Below are 23,877 nucleotides of genomic sequence, written 5' to 3' on the forward strand. Positions count from 1 at the left end.
ATAAAGATCCCCCCTCTTTCTCCCCCCCCCTCCTCCGGGAGCCAATCAGATTGGCGCTGCACGTCAATGCAGCAGAGCGCAGAGAGCGGAGTGTGACAGTAGAGCGCGCGCCGGGAAAAAGGGAGCAGAGACGAGCGAAAGAGAGAGAGGGAGAGGGAGAGAGCGAGAGAGAGAAAGAGGAGAGAGAGGAAGAACGCTCGCTTTCCTCGGGAGAAGAGAGAGAGGGAGAGAGAGAGAGGAGAAAGAGAGAGGGGGAAGAGAAAAAAAAAACTTTATTTATTAAAAAAGTGAAGAGCTTAAAAAATGAGCAGTCAGCTGGAGGACGAGGTGCGCGAGCGCGGCGACTGTAAGAGTAAGTCTCCCCCCGTGCTCTCCTCCTACTGCATCGACAGCATACTCGGCAGAAGGAGCCCGTGCAAAGTGAGACTGCTGGGCGCGCAGAGTTTCCCCAGAGCGACCGAGCACGAGCACGCCGCGGACGGTAAGCAGCACGAGCGCCACATGCACGACACAGCTGAACACACGATATAGAACTGACTGACACGCACGCGGATTTAGCTGCACGCGCGAAAGTAGTTAAAAGTCACTTAGTGTCCTCACACTGCGTCTCGGTCAGCACTGGGGACTTTTTTGTACGCGAACCTGAAAAAAAGTTTTCCCCAAAAAACAAACAAACAAGCAAACTCCAGCGCCGAGCTCCTGAACTCTTACAGTGTCCATTCGGGTCCAGACTGGACACTGTGTGTGTCCACACTCGGATTTTTTGTGCACTTGCAAAAGTTTTCCATCAGTCTATCGTTTCCATCGTTTACCAGGTTGTTCTTCAGAGACTCTTTGAGAGGCCTGTAAAAACGGGTCAACACTGAGGAGCTCAGGACTCACTGTAGGACCTGCTGAAAGCACTGTGAGCTCGTGAGGACTGTAAATCAGTTTTTATCACCATGTAAGACCGACATACTGGAGATTAGAGTGCAGCTGTTTAAAAACACGCACAGCAAAATATACAGTGTAGAATTAAATGATACAGTAATTTTCACTATTAGTGTTGATTTCAACTGAATCCACACTAACGGCGTTAAAATACTCTATTAATGATGAATTCAATCTGACAATGTTTATTCACTGTTGTAGTATTGAATTCACTCCTACAGTGTTTCATTCACTTTTATAGTGTTTATTCACTCTTACAGTATTGAATTTTTCCTTACATAGTTAAATCCACTCTTACAGTGTAGAATTTAATTTTACAGTGTTTATTCACTCTGAGTGTTTATTCACTGTTACAGTCCTGAATTCACTCTGATAGTCTTTCTTTCACTCACAGTATTTCATACATTCTTACAGTATTTATTCAGTCCTGTGGTGCTGCAATTAATCTTATATAGTTGTATCCACTCTTACAGTGTAGCATTCAATTTTAGTGTTTATTCACTGTTATAGTATTGAAATCATTCTTATAGTCTTTTATTCACTCACAGTATTCTATACATTCTCACAGTGTATATTCACTCCTAGTGTTTATTCACTCTGTGTTTATCCACTGTTACAGTATTGAATTCACTCCTATAGTCTTTTATTCTCTCACAGTATTTCATACATCCTTACAGTATTTATTCAGACCTATAGTGCTGCATTTAATCTTATATAGATGAATCCACCCTTACAGTGTAGAATTAAATTTTACAGTGTATATTCACTGTTACAGTATTGAAATTCCTCCTATAGTCTTTCATTCACTATTTTTTTCATACATTCTTAGTGTTTATTCACTGCTGTAGTGTTTTATTCACTTTTACAGTGTATGGTTATTTTTTACAGTATTTATTCACACTTAGTGTTTCATTCTTACAATATTCATTTAATAATCTTAGTGTTTCATACAGTATTTATTCACCCGTATAGTATTTAATTCACTGTGTAGAATTAAATTTTACAGTGTATATTCAGTCACAGTGTTTAATACATTCTTAGTGTTTATTCACTCTTATGACACTGAATTTACTTCTACAGAATTTCCTTTATTTTTACAGTATTTATTCAGTTTTATAGTGCTGAATTCATTCTTATGTAGGTGAATCCACTCTTAAGGTGTTTCATTCTTTCTTACAGAGTTTATTCATTCTTATGCACAGGTTTAAATTCAGTCTTGTAGTGTCGAAACGTCCAGCTGAACTTAAATGACCACTGGAGGTGTTCATGCTGGATTTTTTCCTCTGTGTCTGTTAACTGTTCCTCTCTTTTCTGACTCTGTTCCTCTTTTTTCCCTTCCTTCTCTTCAGTGTGCGCTAAAGAGAACTCCGACGTGCATCTGCCCCCCAAACTGCGGCGCCTCTACGGCCCCGGGGGCAAATACGTGGAGCCAGGCCGGGGCTTCCTCGAGCCCAGCGAGAAGGGCGAGCGCGAGCGGCTGCTGGAGCAAAGCTGCGAGGGCATGAAGATCAGCCACGCGCCGCCGGTCAGCATCAGCCGCAGTAAGTCGTACCGGGAGCACGCGCTCTCGTTCGGGCCCGCGGAGGAGGCGCACGAGCTGGGCGAGCTGAGCGCGCTCAAGTTCGAGGAAGAGGAAGAGGAAGAGAGCGCGAGGGAGGAGGCGGCCGGGGCGGCTGCAGCGGCGGTGGCGGCGGTCAACGCGGAGTCCGGCCTGCTGCCCTCGCCAAAGGACGAGGAGAGCAGCCACGGAGACGGAGACGCCAAAGACGGCGAGGACAGCGCGTGCCTGTCCGCCGGGAGCGACTCGGAGGAGGGCGTGCTGAAGCGCAAGCAGAGGAGATACAGGACCACCTTCACGAGCTACCAGCTCGAGGAGCTCGAGAGGGCCTTCCAGAAGACCCACTACCCGGACGTGTTCACCAGGTACACGCGCAGGGGGTGGAGGGGCATTGGGGGAGGGAGGGAGGGGGGGGGCTGTAAAGGGAGGTGAGGGGCACTGGGGGGGGTTATTTAATTCATAGGATTTTTAGAAGAAAAAAAACGAAGCAAAAACGATCAAAATCATTATTCAAGAATTCAGAAACAGAGCAGATGAAATAATATCAATAATAACAAATCATACCAACGATAGCATCATAAATATTCCTACTACAATTGATAGAACTGAATGTTGATTTTTAAAAATAACCTAGTGATTAACCACACAGATTAATGATAATAACAAAATAATAACATTAATAACAATAACAGTGCCAATAATAGCAATAATGATAACAAAATTAATACATGAATTTATATGGAACTATAATAATAAACATATTCATTGTAATATCTGTCTACATTTTCTCAGACCTTTAAAATGATATACAAAACGATATGATTTTTTTTGTAAAAAAACAAAACAAAACAAAAACGTCAGGGATTGTTATTATTATAGTTATTATTAATATGTATAGTATATATGTATAGTGCTTTATGGCTGCATGAAGCAACAGTTTACTTTAGATTAAACACCCCGCGTCCATCTATTCAACAGCGTTTATCACAGAAAATACTTCTTCCTATTCTTATATATATATATATATATATACACATATATATATATATATATATATATATATATATATATATATATATAAATAATAATAACAATAATATCAAGAGAAATGTAATAATAATAATACGTAGTTAGATATAACTATTACTACTAATAATTATAACTGTATTAGTACAGTATTTGTACTGTACTAATAATAACAACAACTGTATGTTACAATAATAACCACTGTATTTATATATATATATATATATATGACAATATAACACTTTTCATACCATGTAGTTTTCAAACGTATAATATGAGATTTATTTTGGCTACATTATCCAAATTAGATTTTATTTTTCCTTCAAAATTCATTCAGTTATATTTTTAAAAATCCTTTCTTACAGGTTCATCTCATTCATAAACATAGTAAAATACGCCGTGATTAAATATAATATGAGCTGGATTTTCCAGAGCGCTGCTTTTATCACAACCCTGTTTGTTTCGCCTAAAATTGGTGCGTATTTCATCCCGATTTTTAACGCTAATTTCTGCGGTAAATAACAGACATTAATTCGTGCACGTGCACTAGTAACAAATGCTCGACGTTACTGACATCATAACGGGACATATTCAGACTACAGAATCAAACCGGTATTTTAAAATACTTGTTTATGATCTATCAGTAATATAAAGGGCTGTGTGATCCGGTTTAATCTCTACTGTATTAAACCGATTTCAGTTGGGTTCCGTTACGACAGAACAGCAGGGATCTTGCAGTGTGTGTGTGTGTGTGTGTGTGTAAGTAAGTGTGTAACCCGGTGTCGCGTGCTGCTGTTGTTGCAGAGAGGAGCTCGCGATGCGGCTGGACCTGACAGAAGCGCGCGTGCAGGTGAGAGCTGCTGTTTATGGTTTACTGCATAATAACGAGCAGAGGCTTCACTGAGAGCGCATAGCTGTACTCTCTAAAAAAGATGGTTCTTCAAGGGTTCTTTAGTCAAAAGGTGGTTCTGTTTAGAACCATGAACACCCAAAGAACCCTCTGCATGATTAAATGGATATTTGCATGGTGAAATCGTTCTTCAGGTTGATGGAGAACGTGCTGTATATGGCTCTATATGGAACCTTTTTGGAAAGGGTTCTATACAACACCAAAATGCCTGACATCGTAACAATAGCAGAACCCTTTTTATTGCCATATACAACACACTCTCCATCAATCTGAAGGACCATTTCACCATGCAAAGAACCATGTAAGCATGCAAACGGTTCTACATCTCGGTGAGAAACCAATTCAGAGCTGAACTGCAGGATGTGAGAACGTGAGGACGCACGTGCGCGTTCTCTGATGGCTGTGTGTTTTAATTTCATTTAGAGAGCGGCAGTCTCGGGGTCTTTAACTTTGTTAAACGATGCCGCACGTCACGGCCAGATCTTTTCCCGTTATCGAAAGTTATTGCGTCCAATCGAGCGGACATTTTAACGGCAATTACGCGCGCGGGCGCGCTTCATAAAAGCGCACTTAGCGGAGAGCAAACAGGCTCACAGCGCGGAGAAAATGCTGTTTGAATTCTCATCGCCTGAGCGGGTGGGGGTGGAGGGGGGGGGGTGGCTGAGGGAGAGGAGGTGGGGGCGAGGGAGGGTGAGGATAATGCTATTTGATTTCCCATTTTGTGATTGCAATAGACCAGCATTGATCCGATGCTTTGCACTTGGAACGGAGTGAGAGACTATTAAAGGTGTTTGCCACCCCCCCCAAACCACCCTCCTCCTCCTCCTCCTCTCCTCTATTCAAAGCATGGCCTGCATGATCAAGCCCAGCTCCCATAACCAAAGAGACAGTACAAACACATGGCAGCTCCGGGGGTTATTGCCAACATAAAACAACAGATGTCTGTTTGGGACTGGGAAGGAACAAATCACTTAATGGGCTCGATCAGGAGGTGATAAAAACTCATAAATTCCCCAGAGGCCCTGTGATGCAAAACAGCCAACAGTGTCTTGGTAGGGGGGGGTGGCACTAGGGTCACTGTTCCGCTGTTGACACTGTCCTCGCTGTGTGTGCAGACCCCGGCCAACCTGAGCGCAAGGGTGCATAGGTGGTGGCGGTGGCAGCCGTGGGAAAGTTAAATAGTCCCTTTCAGAGTCACTTGCATTTGAAGGAATTTCATTTAAAGCGCATTAATTGTTATTGGACTCCGTTGAGCTGTTCTTCCGAAATCCTTTGTTAACGAGGCTCTTAATTACCACGCTCCACCCTGTTTTTAGGCGGCCCAAACCAGATTTTAATTAGCAAAAGTTAGGCCAACGGACCATGAGGGAGTGGGCCTAGGGGTCATGTAATTACCCTTGACTTTCCGCCTATTTGTCACCTCATTAAAGAGAGCCAAATATTGCACATGGACTGAAGTGTCAATGCTCAGACAAGCATGCGGAGTGTCATGCAGAATACAAATTGAACCATCAAGGATACCACGAGACCCAGTTACATCGCAAACAATACAATGCTAAATTCTTATGTCTTCAAATTGTCCTTTAAGATGCATCCAACATGACTGAGCGACGTCTTGGTGATTCCAGGAAATGAAGTTTTCATTTTCTCCTGTTGGGTGCACTTTTTAAATGAATCTTACGCTCTGTCTCCAGGTGTGGTTCCAGAACCGCAGGGCGAAATGGAGGAAGCGGGAGAAGGCAGGAGTTCAGACTCACCCTCCGGGTCTACCGTTCCCCGGACCCCTGGCCGCCGCGCACCCCCTTAGCCACTATCTAGAGGGAGGCCCGTTCCCACCGCACCCTCACCCCGCCCTGGAGTCAGCCTGGACGGCGGCAGCTGCTGCGGCCGCAGCTTTTCCAGGCCTGGCGCCTCCGCACAACAGTTCTGCCCTCCCTCCAGCTACGCCCCTGGGCTTGGGTACTTTCCTGGGCACTGCCATGTTCAGACATCCAGCCTTCATCGGGCCCACTTTTGGCAGGTAGGACAAGACTTAACCTTATCATTATCAGTACCAAACAACTGGGCTAACAACCATTCAAAGGTTCTTGCTTACGGTCATAGCTACTAATCCTGAGTAGAACCTGTTTTGTAAAATTTGTTAACATAGCTAAGACAGAGTAATGAAGTTACTGTTAAGTTATCTATGCCAAACAACAAGTGCAAGCACTTGTGAAAAAAAGTATCCCAGCAGTGCCTAACTCCAGTCCTGGAGATCTACTTCCCTGAACAGTCTTGTTCCCACCTGGCTCTAATATTTAGATTGAAAATATTTTAAGGTTTTTTTTTAAGAGGAAAGTTTCCATATGTGGTTCTATAGAGCAGTTATTTGTTTTTCAGTCCCCAGATGGCCCATATTGTGCTCTGTCACAGCTCTCAAAACACCTGAAGCCATTAAGAGCACTGGTTCAGGTGTGGGAAGCTGGGTTAGAACAAAAAGGTGGACAGGCTGGGCAGCCCTGAGGACTGGGTTAAGAACCATTGCAGTAGAGCAATAGAACAGGCCTTAGAACAGGGCAGGTGATGGTGATGTAGGAACATGCCTGAATCACAAAACCCCTACCAAAAAAGCACATCCAAATTCATGCAGCAAGTAGCACCCTGGCCAGCTGCCCCAACAGCTGGAGGATCTGTGTCCAGCACAGCTTGGTGATTTTTGGTCAGACACACCTGATTCAACTCATCTGTTAATTGCCAGGTTTAGTAGGTGGTTTCTGATGACCAAACTGTGCTGGACACCAGCCTCCAGGCCTTAGAAGGACCACTTTTGGTCACTTAAAGGACTTTTTTGCTACAACACTTTTATAAATGAGTTGTTGAAGTGTGAAGAACCTTTTTAAACCCACACACAAAGTAAATGTTGTTTACTATTTTAAAGTTTTTCCTAGAACCATACATCCAAGCCAAGAACCATTTAGGAACCCTAATTTTTTAAGAGTGTGCTCCTGGAGGCCCTGATAAGCTGGATAAGTTGTAATATATTATAGCTGGAACTAAACTCTTGGGGCTGATGGGTCTCTAGGACCAGACTTAACCATCTGATTTTTGCTGCCAATCCTGAAAGATTACTTTCGGAGTGGAATTCCAACCGTAACCTAATCGCGTCCCCTTGTCCATCTTTGCTCAGACTCTTCTCCAGCATGGGCCCCTTGACCAGTGCTTCCACGGCTGCTGCTCTCTTGCGCCAAACCGCTCCCACGGTGGAAGGTCCAGTGCAGCCCCCAGCAGGCCTGCCAGACCCTTCCTCCTCTTCATCCTCCAATTCCTCCTCCTCCCCTTCCACGGCCGCCGACCGCCGGGCCTCCAGCATCGCTGCCCTTCGTCTCAAAGCGAAAGAACACTCGGCTCAGCTGACCCAGCTGAACATCCTGCCCGCCAGTGCCACGGGGAAGGAGGTGTGCTGAAGCCTCCACTCCCGAATCACGAAGCCCTTACCGAAAAAGCACGACCAAATCCATGCAGCAAGTGGCACCCTGGCCAGCTGCCCCAGCGCTGGAGTCGCGACGTTGAGCTGTCACAGCAGTGCCCCCTTCCTCCACTGGACATCCTCTCTTGGTCTCCATCCACCTGGCATGCTCATAAAACCACGAACTCCATAGTCTGCAATGTAGCTACACTGCCAAAGGGCATGCCAGTGAGATTGTACTCTAGCAAATCTACCCAAGTCTGCTTTCACGTTCTCCAGCCAGAAAGAAGCCCTGGTGAAGCGATCACACGAAATTTCTACAACAATTTCTACAAGACATTCAGAGCACATCAGCTCTTCCTGACCTGGTTCCAGTGTTGCACCAGAGGAGAGGTCAATATGCCAAAGGGAACTGCCATAAACCTGCCGACTCCCACTGTTACCGACCCCCACCCCTCTCAATTCCACCCATCCTGTCTGAAGATCACTCCTTGGTGTTCACTTCCAGTTCCTTCACCCCTTCTGTTGATTATGCTGTTTAGGGGAAAATTAACAAACAGGTTCTTTTGTTTCTTCAAAAGACTGACAGTGAAGAGTTCAGAATGGAACCATAGCTTGTTCGCTGATCTGTTAAGAGTAGCCTATTTGTATATATATATAGCACTGTAAAAATGAAGATGTGGGGTGAGGGAGGGGAAAAAAACCTTCTGAAAAGCTGTGTACATTTGACAACGTTTTGAAAAGATTCTCTTGATGTAGTATTGTATGAATGTTTTCAAGTAGAACTCAACCTACGTTGATTTTATGAAATCTTAGGTTTTTAGATGATTATTTATGTCTCCGCTGTGGACAGTGAGAGACACTTCACTGTTCAGTGAGAGAGCTGCCTGGCTTTTTGGCATGGCCAGATGAAAGATGAATAAATGAATCTGGTGGAAAAAGTCTGTACACTCCAGCTTTTATTTTGAAACGGTGCATGGGGGTGGAAAAAATCCCAAAAAAAGTGTGTATTTATATATATATATATATATATATATATATATATATATATATATATATATGGTGTGTTTTTTTTAATTATACACAAATATTTTTTAATGAATATGCATAGAGCGTACAGCATGCACAAAAAATAAAACAGCAATTTTCCAGTATATTAGCATCCTGTTAAAACAGCTATTATTTATATACATTTATATATATTATTTATATATGCTTTTACTTTTATATACCTTTAATATACCTCTAAAATACCTTTATGATGAGCAGTTGTTTACCTATTTTTGTACATCAACATAAGGGTTTTTTCACTCATTTGCAAACATACGGATTTTAACGTAAATTCCGAAACACTGACAGCTACCCGCTAACATTCATTAGCTTAGATACAAGAAGCTACATCTTTAGCTTCCCTTCGTCTTGCTTTAACTGAGAAGGATTTTATGCCCCTCGGTGAAACTGATAAATTTAGCCATTAGAAAGCGGTCGTGGTCGTTCTGGGGTCTGTTTGCTTTGTGAAACATCGCCTTTCTGAGAGGAAAAGGCCTGAAAGGAGCCGCTGTTAGCTCCATTAGCTGTGCGGCCTCTAACAAAACGGCGCCGCTAACAAAACACGGCGGAGGAGCTTCACAGCTGAACTCAACTTAACATCTGTAATGCCGGCTAAGTCGAGGCAGAGGCCTTTCTCATTAATGAAGTAACAACCAGTTGATCAGAATGTCTTTCTCTCCAAGTCCTGGTTTAATTCCTCCTCCTCCTCCTCCTCCTCCTCCTCTAACACTCCCCCCTTAAATCCTCTCGGCTGGATCTCCCGAGCCGCGGTGCCATTACTGCACTCAATGCTCCTTTCAGTCCCAGTCATTTTCCCCCGTTTGACCCGTCCATGGTGCCGAGGCAAATCGCGTGAAATTACCTCTGGGATTAATTTTCCCTCTTTTATTGCTTAGCGCCGGTGAAAAGATTTTCTCTTTCCTTGTTTTACACCCGGCTAATCCCACTCATTTCGACGCCACAAACAAGCAGGATCAGTGAAAATGGAAATAAAGCGAGATGAAGATGGGTTAGGAGGGGAGGGAGTCTCTCTCTCTCTCTCTCTCCAGCTGGAGCAGTTCTAACTCTTCACATAATTTATTCTCACCAATATCGTGCACTAAGGACCCCCCTCCAGACTTGTGCCAAGTCCCATATTTAACATGTTCCACGTCGCGCATGACAAGAACATGTTCAAAGGAGCATTAAGCAAAGAAAGAAAGAAAGAAAAAAAAAGAGAAACCCATTTTCTCCCTCGGTGACGAGTTTATTTCCAGAGAGGCACCTGGAGCAGAGCCCACACCACTTCTGGGGGGCTTTTAGAGGAGATTTTCCACAATTCCCTAATCTTATTGTGAACATTATTAATGAATGGCAACCCAATTTACTTCTAATATCTGGGGGAATTCTTCTCAAGTGCTTTGGGTCAACCCCCCCCCCACACACACACACCTCCACCCACCCACCCACCCCCCTCCCTGCCTCCTCTATCGCATAATTCAACAGCACAGGCCGATACAGGATAAGAGAAAAGTTTGTATTTTTTTATTGGCAGCGCGCCAGAATTATTTAGTTTATATCAATAAATTCTAAAAATAGTTCGTGTTAAACGCGAACTGACAATAAGAACAACCGCAAGTTCTGCAAACTGTCTAACATTTGTGGTTTTCAGATATTTTAGGCCCCCAGGTGATATTTCAATACTCAAAGGTACGTATTCGTTCCAAATGAGCAACATTATGATATTATAATATCATAAATACACCAAATTCGAATACAATTGTATTTTTAGTGGGAAATGTAATAAATATGGCTTTGCCATTCGGGGTCTATGACGGGTCCCCTCTTACCGGAATGGGCAGAGATCTCAACTGTTGATGGCAGCAAATAATAAAACTGATTTATATTTGGTATAATAAGCAAAAAAGGCCATAGAGCCGCTTCTAATTGGTCTAAAGCGACGACATTTTGTATATTCGTGCCTTGAATTAACGCCAAACACTACCAAAGTGAATCTGATCACACACATTTCCGTTTATTCACAATCAGCAGTTAAATGAGTCAATTTAATATGATAAATCAAGTAATTTCTGGTGACATTTTTTGATCAACGTGGAAAGCATCTGTACTCAGAACATTAACATTTCACATATGGACAATATTTTTATATTAAAAAAAACTACATAGTTAAAATGTTGAGATGTAAACAAAGTCAGAGTGGCTTGGTGTGAAATACTCTGTTCTAGGTAAACCTGCGAGTCAGAACTGGTCACGGTGGTGGTGATAGGAACCAGACGTCCACCTCTAAAAGCTCCCTCACAGAAATTATTACATCAAATGGTTATAAATACACTGTCTGATTTCTGAGACATAGTTTTGTAACAATGTTTTGGCTTAAAATATATTTAAATCCATTTATTTTAACCCTTTCGTGGCGGAGGGGTACATCAGGGCGTTGTGAGGCTAAATAGTCCCCAAAGAAGACGTATTTACACAGATTCTCCACTATTTTACCATCATTAACATCACATATAAAACCTCAGAAGACACGTGTAGGTTCACAGGTGGTTTGAGTAGTAAATATAAAATGGCTATATTTGTGTTGGAGCCACTCTGGTTCCCTTCACCACCACTGTGAAGAGTCTCCAAGTTTCTCTACAATGTATAATTTCACGTTCTGAACAACTGAATTGTTGAGAAATTTTGGAAAAAAATCTTTAAACGCAAAGTGCAGTTTAACTAAACAGCCCAAAGTGCGTCTAACAGTGCATGTATGACTAAAAAAACCCAAACCCCTCACGGCTGTTATTGATGCCTGATTGTAAAGTGTCGCCGAGTTGCTGTTCAGTCCGTCCAGACTGCGGGGTCAGCAGCAGCTCTGATGAGTCTCTCTCCCCTTTTTTCGGAGTTGTAGGAGTTGAAAACCTCGGGGAAAAAGGGGTCTGAATGGCTGCTCACTGGCACTCCGGCCCCTTTTCGCCGCGCCTTAATTCCCCCCGTCTCTTTTACCCCTCATCCAATTAGCCTGGTGTATTAAGCGGTTTATCATCTCATAGCCCGCCATTCACGCAAACAAGGAGAGGGGGGGCGCTCTGCAATGGGAGCCGCTTTCCTTTTGACACCCACGGCCACTTACATATTCCGCAGCGCCATGAATAATGGCGAGAGAATGGAGCACTAATTCCCCTCATCAAAGGGAACCTTGTCCACCGCTTTGCTCAACACCACTATTCTGGTTTTTAAGGAGTGGAAAAAAAGGAGAAGAAAGTGAGAGAGAGGCAATAAAGCTTAGCATAGCCTAACAAAAACGAATCGTTCTTATTAGCTTAGCAGGCGGAATGAATGCAAAGCCTCGCCGCCATTGAGCGGCCCAGTTTGAAAACAAGCCTCTGCTGGCACGATAATGCCTCAGCCCGAGTCTGAGGAATGCCTCATTGAAACCTGAGACCATGCATTGATGACTTAATCTTGTAAAGTGCGATATAAAAAAAAAAGGAGGGAGCCATTCAGTCAGAGCTAACCGTTCCCTCAGTTAAAGTATTTTACTCGGCGCGCAGCAGATGTGATATAATAAATATATAAATTTACTTCATTGGCAACGCAGGCCTCCACACAAACGCTGTCGATCATAGTCCGGGCTAAACCCGGGGCATAAAGCCACTCTTTAAAGTGTACAGTCTCTTAGGTCGGTGCCATTAGTGGCTGTCGTCTAAAGTGATTTTTCAAGCACGGTATTTATGGAAATTGGCATTTGCAGTGATGAAATGGTATAAGGAGAGGGAGAGAGAGAGAGGGAGAGATGGAAAAAGAGAAAAAAAAAAAAAATCATCGTTCACCTGTCATTATAAACACATAGAACAAGCAGAGTGAGGCGAGCACCGTTTTTCACAGGCTCCAATGCTGCAGCCTTCAGACTTTCCCCCCCTTCTTTCCATGTCTTGGTAGAACAGTCACCATTTCTTTCGGCCAACGTCTAGGTGAAATGGTTAAACACACAAAAAAACAGCAGGAAACCTGTAACTCTTTTGTATCGCTTTATTTTACTTTCAGAATAAAACACTTAATAACCAAGACTTGGCCATTCAGGCACTTCAGCCCAGCTACAATCAGTATATGGCGCAAGATGTGGAGGGAAAGAAGACAGAAAAGAAAGACCACACGTATAGAAGTTAACCGATAACATTGGTTCTAAGGCACAGGCTAACCTTCCCCTGGTTGGGTCCGAGTCAAACTGCCTGTTGAACAAGTGCACCAAGCATTAAGAACGAGGCACAGTTCAAATGAACGTCCAGTCGCTTCCAACTCCAGAAATCACTGGCCTAGTCTGTATCATTGGCTAATCGCCACGCTGTCAAGGACCAGTGGTGGTAGAGAGAAGTTAATACCCCTGACGGTTACCTCCAAATTTTTTCCTCTGTGTTGTAGTGGAATTGGGAGGAGAGGCTGAGGGTGGTGGTGTCTCTAAAGGTCTTTAGGCCCTCTTCTTGCCCATTTTGCCACCGAATCGGGATCGATTAAAGACCTGGATGCGGGGCTAAATGGCTGTGATGAGAGACTTGGGTCAGAGTGAGTGACGGAAGGTCGGTCAATCAAGCCAGCGCTTGATGGTTACACACAATTCTGCCATCATCTCTCCTCACCTCTGACCTTAATTCACACCACACCATCAGCGCACAAGAGCAGTGTGTTGGAGGGCGATATAGATGTGGGGGGATACAGGCACAGATTTCTTAGAAATTCAAGCGGGGGGCATGTAATAACTGCAAATAACATTCAATACATTACAAAACCATTATATACACGATAGATTACAAAAATAATCACTATTAGAAAAATTATTGGTCCACTCAACAGCAAAAAAGCTCAAACACTTGAGGTCTCTGGCTGTTAAGAGATTTATCTACGGGGAAAGCCGACTGACTCCGCTGTCTGAACTTGTCTTTACTGAAGGAACTGATGGTTTTTACTTCAGTGTTGTAAAGGCCTGGAAGAGCTTAGACAGGTTGACTTCGGAGTAGCTGCTGGACACCAGGACACGGTCCACTACCCCCTTCAGCTTCTTGTACACCTCTCTCTCCTTGTTCCAGCCACTCTTAAACTTCTCTGTGGAGAGACAGAATACAATACATTAATGCCAGTAACGTTGAAGATAAAAACATCTGGTGAAAAATCAAATGTACACAATTGTTCACTTAGCCCGGTAATAGTTGATCAGCCAAGGCATGTTTGGTGTCTAAATTTTGCTACTTTAGTTTAGCACTGTAGCTACGACACTAACATTGTTAATAAACACTAGGAGTCAACAGTAACCCAAATCTTTACCATAAATACATCCCTAAAACATCTCAATCTGCTCAAACCACGTCCAGGTCTTCATTATGCTTGCACAGACTTGTCGATGTAGTTTAAGATACAGCATTACTGTTGACTATAAAGATGCATAAAATATTGCATTACCAAACACTGCAGGCAGCCATTTTAGACAACGGTGTTCAGATAATGAATCTGACTCCTTCATTAAGTTATTTATTACAAACAACTGTCAATGTATTTTGCATGCTTGTTTGCCGCGTGCAACAACGGGCATTTGAATTGCAACAGATGTTGCCTAAATTGGCTATTCAAAACAATTTTATGCATTTTTTATATTTACACTGTCCTAAACTTCAATAAAGGCCTGGTTCTGGTCTGAGTGGGCTGAAAGAAGTTTTGGGAAGACGTTTATGGAAAAGATTTGGGTGACTACTGACTAGTATTCCTTAGCGAAGTTGGCCTTGTAGTTTCGGAACTAAACTAAAGAAGCAAAATTTGGGTACCAAACATGTTTTGACTGACTGACATTTGAGGTAAGTGAAAAACTGTCCTTTCAATAATTCAAAGGTAAACACTGAAAAGTTAACTTGAGAAGAAATTTAGAATTAAATTCAAATATATTTTAGAAATATAACCCCTGGTTTAAAAACACACATTAGCATAAGAAATAGGTGGCACAGTTCCCAAACCCAAAGAAGAGAATTTCTGCTAGAAAATCTGAATAAAATAAGGCACCACATCTACAAGCAAATGGTCCGTTTGCAGGCAGGGCTGGAGAAATGATCTCTATGGACTTGAGGCAGAGGCAAAAAACCATCAGTTATAATATCGAACTCTGCTCTTGGACAGAAGCTTGGAGAGGTTTATCAAGTATCATTTCAAATGAAAGTCCCAAAGAATCGATAAGGCTGCAGTAATCCGGCGTTGTGTGGGTAGTACGGTGGTTTGAGGGGCTAGGCGTCTACAGAAGTCTGGAGGCTAAATAGACTGCACTGCCAGGGAGCCATGGGGTCAGGCAATCGGGTCGATATCCTAGGTCATTTATCCCAACAGGAGGGCCTTCAATAACAGAGAGGAGATGATGGAGGAGCCATCGGCAGGCTAGCAGGACTGAACTGGAATTACAGAGAGAGTCAAAGCCTTTAACCAAAGTCTTTTGTAAAGCCAAGTCTTTGCAAAAGGCTTGCACCCTACAGCAGAGCGAGCCAGAGGTTTCTACACCTCCAAGTAAGTCTAAATTTTGTACAGGAAAACAAATCTGCATGTCTATAAGCATGCTCGATAGCTGCAGCATGGAATCCTCCGGCTGGAAGCTGCAATTAGTCCTCCAGCCAAAGTGGGGCAGCGTGGAAAAAGCCGCAGTTGATGCAAAGGCGATCCAGCTGCCATACGTGTAGTGTCTGTCTTTTAAAGGGTTTGTGCTCATGTCACTACATAAGCTCAGCTCTTTTTGCTTATACTAGGGCATGATGTAGACAAAAGCCTAGTATTGTGATTATATTGCTACATAATGTGACTGTGATATGCTTTGATATATTATATATATATATATATATATATATATATATTATATATATATATATATATATATATATATACATACACACACTAAAAACACTGGTGAATCAATAATGTGACAAGGTTAAAGACTGGTCTTCATTAGCTTGACCAAAAAAAACAAAACAAAACAAAAAAAAAAAAATAAAAACAGCAAAAATAGCACCAATACAAGTGAATCTCTATGCCACTCCTTACTGGACTAAATTCTTTTCTTATAACATTCTTATAATATGTGTCATGTCATAATAAAGATTTTTAAAATTCAACAATAAGTGCCTTGGAGATGCCATGTTTTGAAGCCCCACCATCAGCATCTTCATCAGAAATGTTTATACCCCTACTAATAGCACTATTTTCTCTACCTATGAAAACGTCACTGAATCTATCCAGAAGCAGCCAGTATTATGATTAGGCAACTTTTATGGATGCACAATCTGAACTGACAAAACTGGAATCAGCTGATTTTTGCTTAAAAAACACAATTGTTGAATTTATTATTTGAATTTTAGCACATATTGCGATTATGACACCAATTAGGTCATAATTGAGGGCAAAATTGGCCCCTTTTGCCCCTTTCCTATGCTGAAGGGAAATTCTGGTCAATATACTCATAACACCCAGCAAAAACAACCTGTTTGTTTTGCACATTGCAGCGTTATGTATAAGTCCAATGTCGCAATAACAATTAAACGACAGTTCACACTGCTGAACCACGAGAGGACAACATTTACACATGCCAGATGATACAATCCCCACTGCTGGCCGATTGTTTTGTCACCCTCTCTGGGGTCCAGATTTCAATCACAGTCTGACTCTATTAGCAGGTGTAGCACAAACACAAGCTGAACTCCCTGTGGGGAATAAAGGTTAAACACACACACAAGAGAGTGGCCAAGTCCAACCTTCTAGAGAGACGGAGAGAGAAACTGGAATACCGCACAAATATATATATAGTATGTATGTATACACATATCAGCAGCACCAGCTACCATTATCACACATACATTTTACCTCCACAGAGAGAACAAGAGAGAGAGAGACACAAGCAGGCTGGCACATGAACCAAAGCGAGGGGGAGAATACTATTTACCTGAGAAAAGAAAGAGAGAGGAGGGAGAAGAAAGATGATGCATGATCAAGCGAAAGCAATCATGTCATCATTTTTGAAAGGTGGGAGAAAATAATTCTTTTTTTTTCTCCTTCTCTCTTTTTCACCCCCTTCTTTCTTTCTCTTCTCCTCCTCCTCCTCTTCTTCATTCTTCCCCTCAATCATTGTGTGGGGAATGGATAAAAAAGAGCAACTTAAAAGCCACAAAGGTTGTCAGAGACCCCCGCTTTCCCTCTCGGCCCGGCAGGGGTCGTATTTAAAATAAATAGCATTTCGAAAAAAGGGAGAGAGAGAGAGAGAGAGAGAGAGAGAGAGACGAGGAGAGCCAGAGAGAAGGGGAAAGAGACAGGAGACATGAGCAAAAGAGAGGAAAAGAAGCGAGAGGGGGAAACTGAGAAAGCAGAGCGAGGCAAGGCAGCGGAGGGGGGGGGTGATAAGGAGAACGAGAGAGAGAGAGACAGCGAGAGAGAGAGAGAGAGAGAGAGAGAGAGAGAGAGAGAGAGAGAGAGAGAGAGAAGACAGGAGGCAGGGGTTGGCGCAGGCTGCCTCGTGACAGAGGAAGGGGTAAGCTAGTCCAGGGAGAGTGTATCAGCTTCCATGCGCTCTAACTAGGTGTAAATACAATAACAAGCATGTAATTAAGTGAGCATGATGAAGTTAATGGAGATCATACATTCCATTTGGGCTGCTTATGAATATTCTATTAGATGTTATCAGGCAGCTGGAATAGCTGTTAATTTAATCATCACTGCGAGCAGGGAAAAGTTCTTTGTGCGAGTGTAATTGCACAGAATGAATAATTGATTTGACAATCGCACCCGCGGATTTCCAGCAGCTCAAGGCTGGCAGAGCGCGGGGGAGGAGGGGCGGGGAGGGCGAGTGCTGTGCGCCCTGAAGAGGTTGCAGAGGAGATAGCCTGCAAATTGAGCATTAGCTGCACACTGATAAAGGACAATTTTTATTTTATCAATGCGGCGAAATTACATTACGGCGTGAGCATAATCACACTGCCCACACTTAAGAAGAGACAAGGGAAAGAGAGAGGCAGAGAAAGAGAGTGCGCAATAAAAGAAAGAAGGGTGAGGGGGGTGGGTATGAGAAGCAAAGGGATGACTAAAAGAGGAAATAAATTGCTCTTCATGAAAAGAATGAAATCAGAGTTCAACATGATTTGGAAGTCATTGATACAGGATATCTAATATTTCAAAAAATGGAGAGAAAATGTTTTATTATGGAAGGACTCCTGCCGTGTCTGAAATTGCCTCCACATTTACCTCAGTTGCTGCAATCAGGCGGACGACTGTGGTCTACATGTAGATCAGATTCTGAGTCTGCATCGAAAATGTCTCGCGTTCCGTTCGCACACATGGCTAAAAAAGAACCCCACTTCCACTGTGGGCACACATTATACGTCGCGTGCAACTCTATCGCTTTTAAAACCCAGCTGAGAACATTGATGAAGTCAGCTAGTATGAAGCAGCAGCTCAGATAGGCATTTAAGCAGTCGGGATGCTTCCTGTCCAGGCAGGTCCGGAGACCAATCACAGGCCTGGACGGGGGTTCTTGCAGGCCCACTCCGAAATAAGCACGGGCCGCTAACGGCTAAGACGATAACCTGATGAATAGTGTGATTTACTGTGATTCCTCCATACCGAGCGCATGGTAAGAGACGATCAGCCGCAGTAATTTGAATCAAACCACGGAGAGAAAAAAGAGGTTGTGTGGGGGGAGGGAAGGAGAAGGAGGACAATCTAACTCTTACTTTGCTCTGCTAAATCTCTGGGCAGCATATACTGCTGGTGAACGTTTTTTTCCCACTTTTTTTCCTTCCTTGTCCGAGAATAAAGAGGCAATTTCCATCAGTTTTTCCTCGCAGGAGGAATCAGATAATCTAGAGAGGAAAATACGGCAAATGGGCGAAGCGTCGGGCCGCAATTTCATCATCAAGCAACAGCTGGAGCGGCTGTTTGCCGAACCGCAGCGCCACCCCTGGCCGGAGAGAATAAGAGAAAAAGAGAACGTGCCTCGGTCGATCAGGCCGGAGACTCTATCAGCCGGTGAGTAAGTTTAATGTCTCTCTGGACTTAACTCCCCAAGACTGACCAATGGGCCCATTTATCCAGCCTTATTGTTCGCGCGGCTGGCCAGAGTCCGGAGGCTTGAGGCGGCCTCGAGGATCGCCTCCCTCACCTCCGGCCCCTGCGTCCAGCCGCCCCCTTCCCTGTCTCGCTCCACCTCCCAGCACTGTACGGCCGCAGTTATCTAAAGCGCCACAATAACAGCAGAGCCGACAGAATAGGGGGAAGATTGGTTTTTCTATTGTGCCGCCGAGCTGGCATAATGCCCACTTTAAAAGCAATTCCTCGCTCATCAGAGACAGACAGAAAATCTGCCAGATACGACACTAAACGTCCCAGGTTGGGGGGGGTGGGGGTGGGGGGTTTGCGCGAATTCAGTAAAATTACAGTTGGCCGGGTGTGCGCGCACACGCGTGTTTGCGTGTGTACTGCAAGGGGGCAGCTAAAAGTTTCTTGAACTGCACTTTATTCCATCATGCCTACCACGCTGGCGCCTTTCTCTCAGCGCGCTCCAGCCCGGAGCTCAACCCCGCGCTACTTCCCATTGTGCACCGGTGGTTGGAGTAAATGGACTGGAGCAAAGGATACATCACTGCCAACTGAACAGCAGAATAAACCATAAGCCTCAAAAAGAATCTTCACCCTCAGACTCTGCAGAGGGAAGATGAAAAAAATGGGGCCCTATCAGACCCCAGGAACAGAGAGAGAGGGAAAGTTTCAACATGAAATAAATTCCTATACCTGTTTAGGTGTTCCAGTTTGACGCACAGGAAAAACACTCTAAACGCAATGCAAAAGCATGTAGTTTAGCAAACCATGTCCATTTTGAACTCTCGCCTAGGAACAAAATGCAGTGGAAAGGTTTAATATTCAAAAATGATTTGTTTCTCAAAAATGCTCGGCTGACTACGTTTAAACCTTGATCCGTTGGCAGTTATTCAAACCTCTCCTCTCAATACTAGCAAACATATTTGGCTCGATAGCACAATACATCAAGTTGGACGTATTTGGAAGAGATATTGTTGACTGTCCATAATTTAGGTGATGCTGCCTTTTGTGAGCACAGACTGGGTTTAACAGATATCATCAGTTAATGACAAATCATACCTAAAGTTTTTGGGAATACAAAATCATTATTTCCTGATTCCCCCCCCTTGACAACATACTGTTTTATTTATTTATTTATTATAGCCAATCAGCTAAAGGGGATAACCATTGCATATTATGCATTATATGCATGCTGGTGCTTGTTTGTGTCATACCGGTATAAAGGTTATGACCAGTGATGAAGCATCGTTCTGCAAATTTAAGCAAAAAGCTAAAACTTAACTACTATATTTACAACTGGACAGTGCATATTACCAGCATGAAGCAAATCAACCTAGAGATAAACAGGCCCTGAATCTTATCACAACCAGCTTGTTTGAAAGACAACCAGTACAGCACTCGATAAATCCATTAGATGTATAAAATCTCTAAAATAAACAACAGAAATCTAGTAAAATGACACGACATAATATACAGATCTTTAGCTACTGAGCTGAAGGGTCACAACAAGAAGAATAGTCAAAAAGTAACAAACCAAATAATGTGAAAAAAACTGTAGCATAGAATTATAAAGTCCCTTGTTGGACATTCACCAAAATTCATGTTTTATTTAAACATTAATGGATTTAAAATTAGCTCCTTAACTGTGTTAGCAGGCTATGTTGGCCACATTTGCTAAAACTAAGGTTTCAAGGTTTTAATTGGAGAACAAACACGGCCAATTGTTTTAAAGCAATGTGTTAATTTTGCATATCAATGACCACTGGATTGGTCAAGGGTGTTTTCTCCTGTGCAGAGGAGCCAAAGGTAGTGTACTAAATCTGATGGAAAACTGGGAATTTAAACGGCACTGTGAAAGACGCACAGAGACCATAACTGACAACTTCAATATGGTTATTTCTTTTGTTTTGCTTGTGGTAACCGGTAGGGTGGTCCCTCAGTGTGCATAATGGACAAAACACCCCCATTTAGGACAAAACTCAGAAACATCTTCAAGAAGAATTTCATCTTTTTTGCTGGTGCATTTTATGTGTTCCAATCAAATCTCAGACACAAATATTGTTAACTGTTAAAACATCTTAGTACTATGAATACTATTTTGCCAAACTGCCTTTCCCAAATGATCTAAACTGTTATCTTCACTAAAATCCTCTACCTGTAGGCTCTCTAAAGTCAGACAGATCTACACTAGACCAAAAGGCTGATGGATCATGCATGCATGAAATCCCAGACTGGGAGACTGGGAGGTTCTACGCCACTCCTCAATACTAAAACTGGCAAAGGTACTGGTGAAGGACCCACAATCTAGTACCCAACGTATACTGAAAGTGCTCCACCTAAACCCAATGCAAAAACGACTGTAGACTGTGGGCCATGACCTAAAGCAGAGCTCCAAGGGCTAAAAAAGTGATCATCTTGCACGGATACCAGGGATATGGCATAGTGCGGCCAAATATATCCTACATAAATGCCAAGACTTAATGCCCCCAACGTGGCAGAGGCACACCTGGGGTCTTAATCAGAACCTATACCAGGTAAAGACAGTACCAGGCATCCAGCCCTGTAATTTCACCCCTAGACCCCACTAAGCCCTGCAGTCTGTAATACAGTAATGCACGGTATTACAGTGATGGGCCAGGGTTGGGGGGGTGGAGTGGGGGTGATGACAAAGGCTATACTTTAGAGCTTCGTGTAAGATGTACATCCAGGAGTCCTCTAATCCCTACCAGGCCAACACCAAGAAAAGCCCTGGTGTGATAACACTGCATTGGACGAGCAACGGAAGAATCAGACATACACATCAGAATATAGAGTGCAGATTTAAGTCATATTAGCGAGGCACAAACAATATGTTTACATACTTTTTAATTACTATGTCAAGTTTTATATAGCTTCCTACAAATGATAGAAAGGCTAAGGATTTGAAGGTCACCATCAAGTTTGAATCATTTTCTACATATATCTGCAATTATTAATATATTTCTATTAATAAAAACTTCATTTTACAACATTCGAGCGATAGTGAACAGCAGGTTATAAGTGAGATATACCCAGGAAGGGCGATGGGAAGCAAGCGCAGCAAAAATGTCCGGACATCAGCCCCAACAATCTAACCTGTGAATGTTTACGTCTAATCTCAACAAGAGAAAATCAGGGATAGAGAAATAAGCAAAAAATCACTCCTTGAGGAATTAGAGGCAAGGTGGCAGTGACGGGCAGAGTAGTTGTCAGAACTCTGAAGATTGGCCACAATTACTCAAAGAAACAACAGTAGCGAAAAGTAGAGAAATAAAAATTCCAGAGAGAAGCCAAGTCTATAATCATGTTAGCCCCCCAACGCCCCCCCCCTTCCAGACCCACTCGGCTTGCTTCATGTTCTGAGTGGTCATCTATTGATTACACATTATATTTATCTACGCTTCTCGCTCTCGCTCCGGACCTCATTGGCACATGTAGAAATAAATAAATAAATATACAAGTCTGTTCCAAGAGGTCCTTTTTAATCAAGTGACATCAATCACAGAGGCTGGCGGCTAAGTAGCCGCGGCTCGGCTAGCTCCGGTCGCGCCGGGGTTGGATCCTCCACTGGGCCGCTGGAAATATATGCTCCATGTCCCATTATTTATGAAGGCCTATCCTTTTGCCTTCTCGCCAATTACTCTCCCTATCATTTTCCAAAATCTAAAAACTGTTTTCAATCAACACAGCCAACGCTATTACTGAGTGCCTGCCGGCCCTGAGAGGAGGCTTTTTCTCTCTCTCCCTCTCCCTCAAACTGATTGGAGCGCTTTGCATTCCGCACCGCTCCGTGATTGAATCCGTCGCTTGAATTAGGGCTGTCGACTCGAGGAGCTGCACATCCTTAACCCAACCCCCCCCAACCCCTTGACCGCCTCCAGCCTGTGTGAGCCATGTGAGGGGTGTGTGTGTGTGTGTGTGTGTGTGTGTGTGTGTGTGTGTGCGCGCACCTGTGCGATGCACCCAAACGTGCATGCTTCTAGTCGGGAGTTAAAAATGGATGTATGTCTGGTGTAAGAAATGCAGGTGCCATGTTCTCTTACGTTTGTCGTCTCCCTTGGTCACGGCGTAGTCCCAATCAAAGATGAACCTGTAGAAGCTCAGCTGGTTGTACAGGGCCTTCTCAGAATACTGCGAAAAAGAGAAAAAAAAACACAAAGCACAAAACGCATTATTCAAGGAGCAAATCACACAAATGTGACAGAACTGCTGCATCACGGATGTGGCAAAGCCAAAACTTCCAACACAAAAAAGGCAACGCACCACAATGCATGCAGCAGGAAAGAAATTGCTATGCATGGCTGCTTTTTTCACAGATTCTAACAAAGTGTCAAAAGTCTTTTGACAAAAGACGCTCGCCGGAAAAATACCGGTCGCACTTTAGCCTGGAACATAGTGTTTAAGTGCAGTGACAGCCATACCGCCAATATGGTAAGTGTTGCATAGTCAATACAAGCTCAAATTCACTCTCGCAAATCCTCTTCAAACTGTTTAGTGACGCTGTGGTGGTCGATTATTCAATCGCTCATTCACATTGAAAGGAAAACAATTAGCTATAATCACACTGATGTTTACCTCACATCGGTTAGTACTGTTTTTTTCCCCTCTCTCTGGGGAAAATGAAAGGCTGGAGCGTAATGAGATTGGTGCAATTCAATCAGGGAAAGCTGGAGAATCACCTGCGTTAATTACAGCTGGAGAGACAGGTAGTGTTTGTCATATATTCTCCACTGTCACAGACAGAGGCAAACACAGTCGCTCAGGCAAGCCCCAAGTTTAGAGTCATATAAGCTGCAAAATCTGTCTGATTGGCCAAAACTAGGCACCGCATCGCCCCCTCCCCTCCAGCGCCAC

At 43.3% G+C, this 23,877-nt stretch overlaps 2 protein-coding genes across 2 annotated transcripts in view; one reads left to right on the plus strand and one right to left on the minus strand.

The window, feature by feature from the left end:
* Positions 1 to 202: 202 nt before the first annotated feature.
* arxa (aristaless related homeobox a) lies at positions 203 to 8,810 on the plus strand. The gene is made up of 5 exons (XM_036558440.1): positions 203 to 481; positions 2,280 to 2,853; positions 4,319 to 4,364; positions 6,119 to 6,444; positions 7,591 to 8,810. The coding sequence occupies exons 1-5, from the start codon at positions 304 to 306 to the stop codon at positions 7,865 to 7,867; spliced, it is 1,401 nt and encodes a 466-aa protein (XP_036414333.1). The 5' UTR covers positions 203 to 303; the 3' UTR covers positions 7,868 to 8,810.
* A 5,051-nt stretch (positions 8,811 to 13,861) lies between these two features.
* The window catches only part of pola1 (polymerase (DNA directed), alpha 1), a 61,466-nt gene continuing 51,450 nt past the window's right edge, over positions 13,862 to 23,877 (minus strand). The window contains exons 36-37 of the mRNA XM_036558754.1: positions 23,067 to 23,154; positions 13,862 to 14,001 (exon numbers count right to left, since the gene is read on the minus strand). Coding sequence (XP_036414647.1) covers positions 13,862 to 14,001; positions 23,067 to 23,154 — 228 coding nt within the window. The remainder of the gene's footprint in view (positions 14,002 to 23,066; positions 23,155 to 23,877) is intronic.

The sequence above is a fragment of the Colossoma macropomum genome, unplaced genomic scaffold (genome assembly GCF_904425465.1).
Source record: "Colossoma macropomum unplaced genomic scaffold, Colossoma_macropomum, whole genome shotgun sequence".
NCBI classification, from domain to species: domain Eukaryota; kingdom Metazoa; phylum Chordata; class Actinopteri; order Characiformes; family Serrasalmidae; genus Colossoma; species Colossoma macropomum.

Bases quoted from the DNA above. Each gene is read 5' to 3' on its own strand.
- arxa (XM_036558440.1), top strand. From the start codon at position 304: ATGAGCAGTCAGCTGGAGGACGAGGTGCGCGAGCGCGGCGACTGTAAG. The intron at 4,365-6,118 runs GTGAGAGCTGCT...CTCTGTCTCCAG, and splicing joins TGACAGAAGCGCGCGTGCAG to GTGTGGTTCCAGAACCGCAG. The intron at 6,445-7,590 runs GTAGGACAAGAC...ATCTTTGCTCAG, and splicing joins ATCGGGCCCACTTTTGGCAG to ACTCTTCTCCAGCATGGGCC.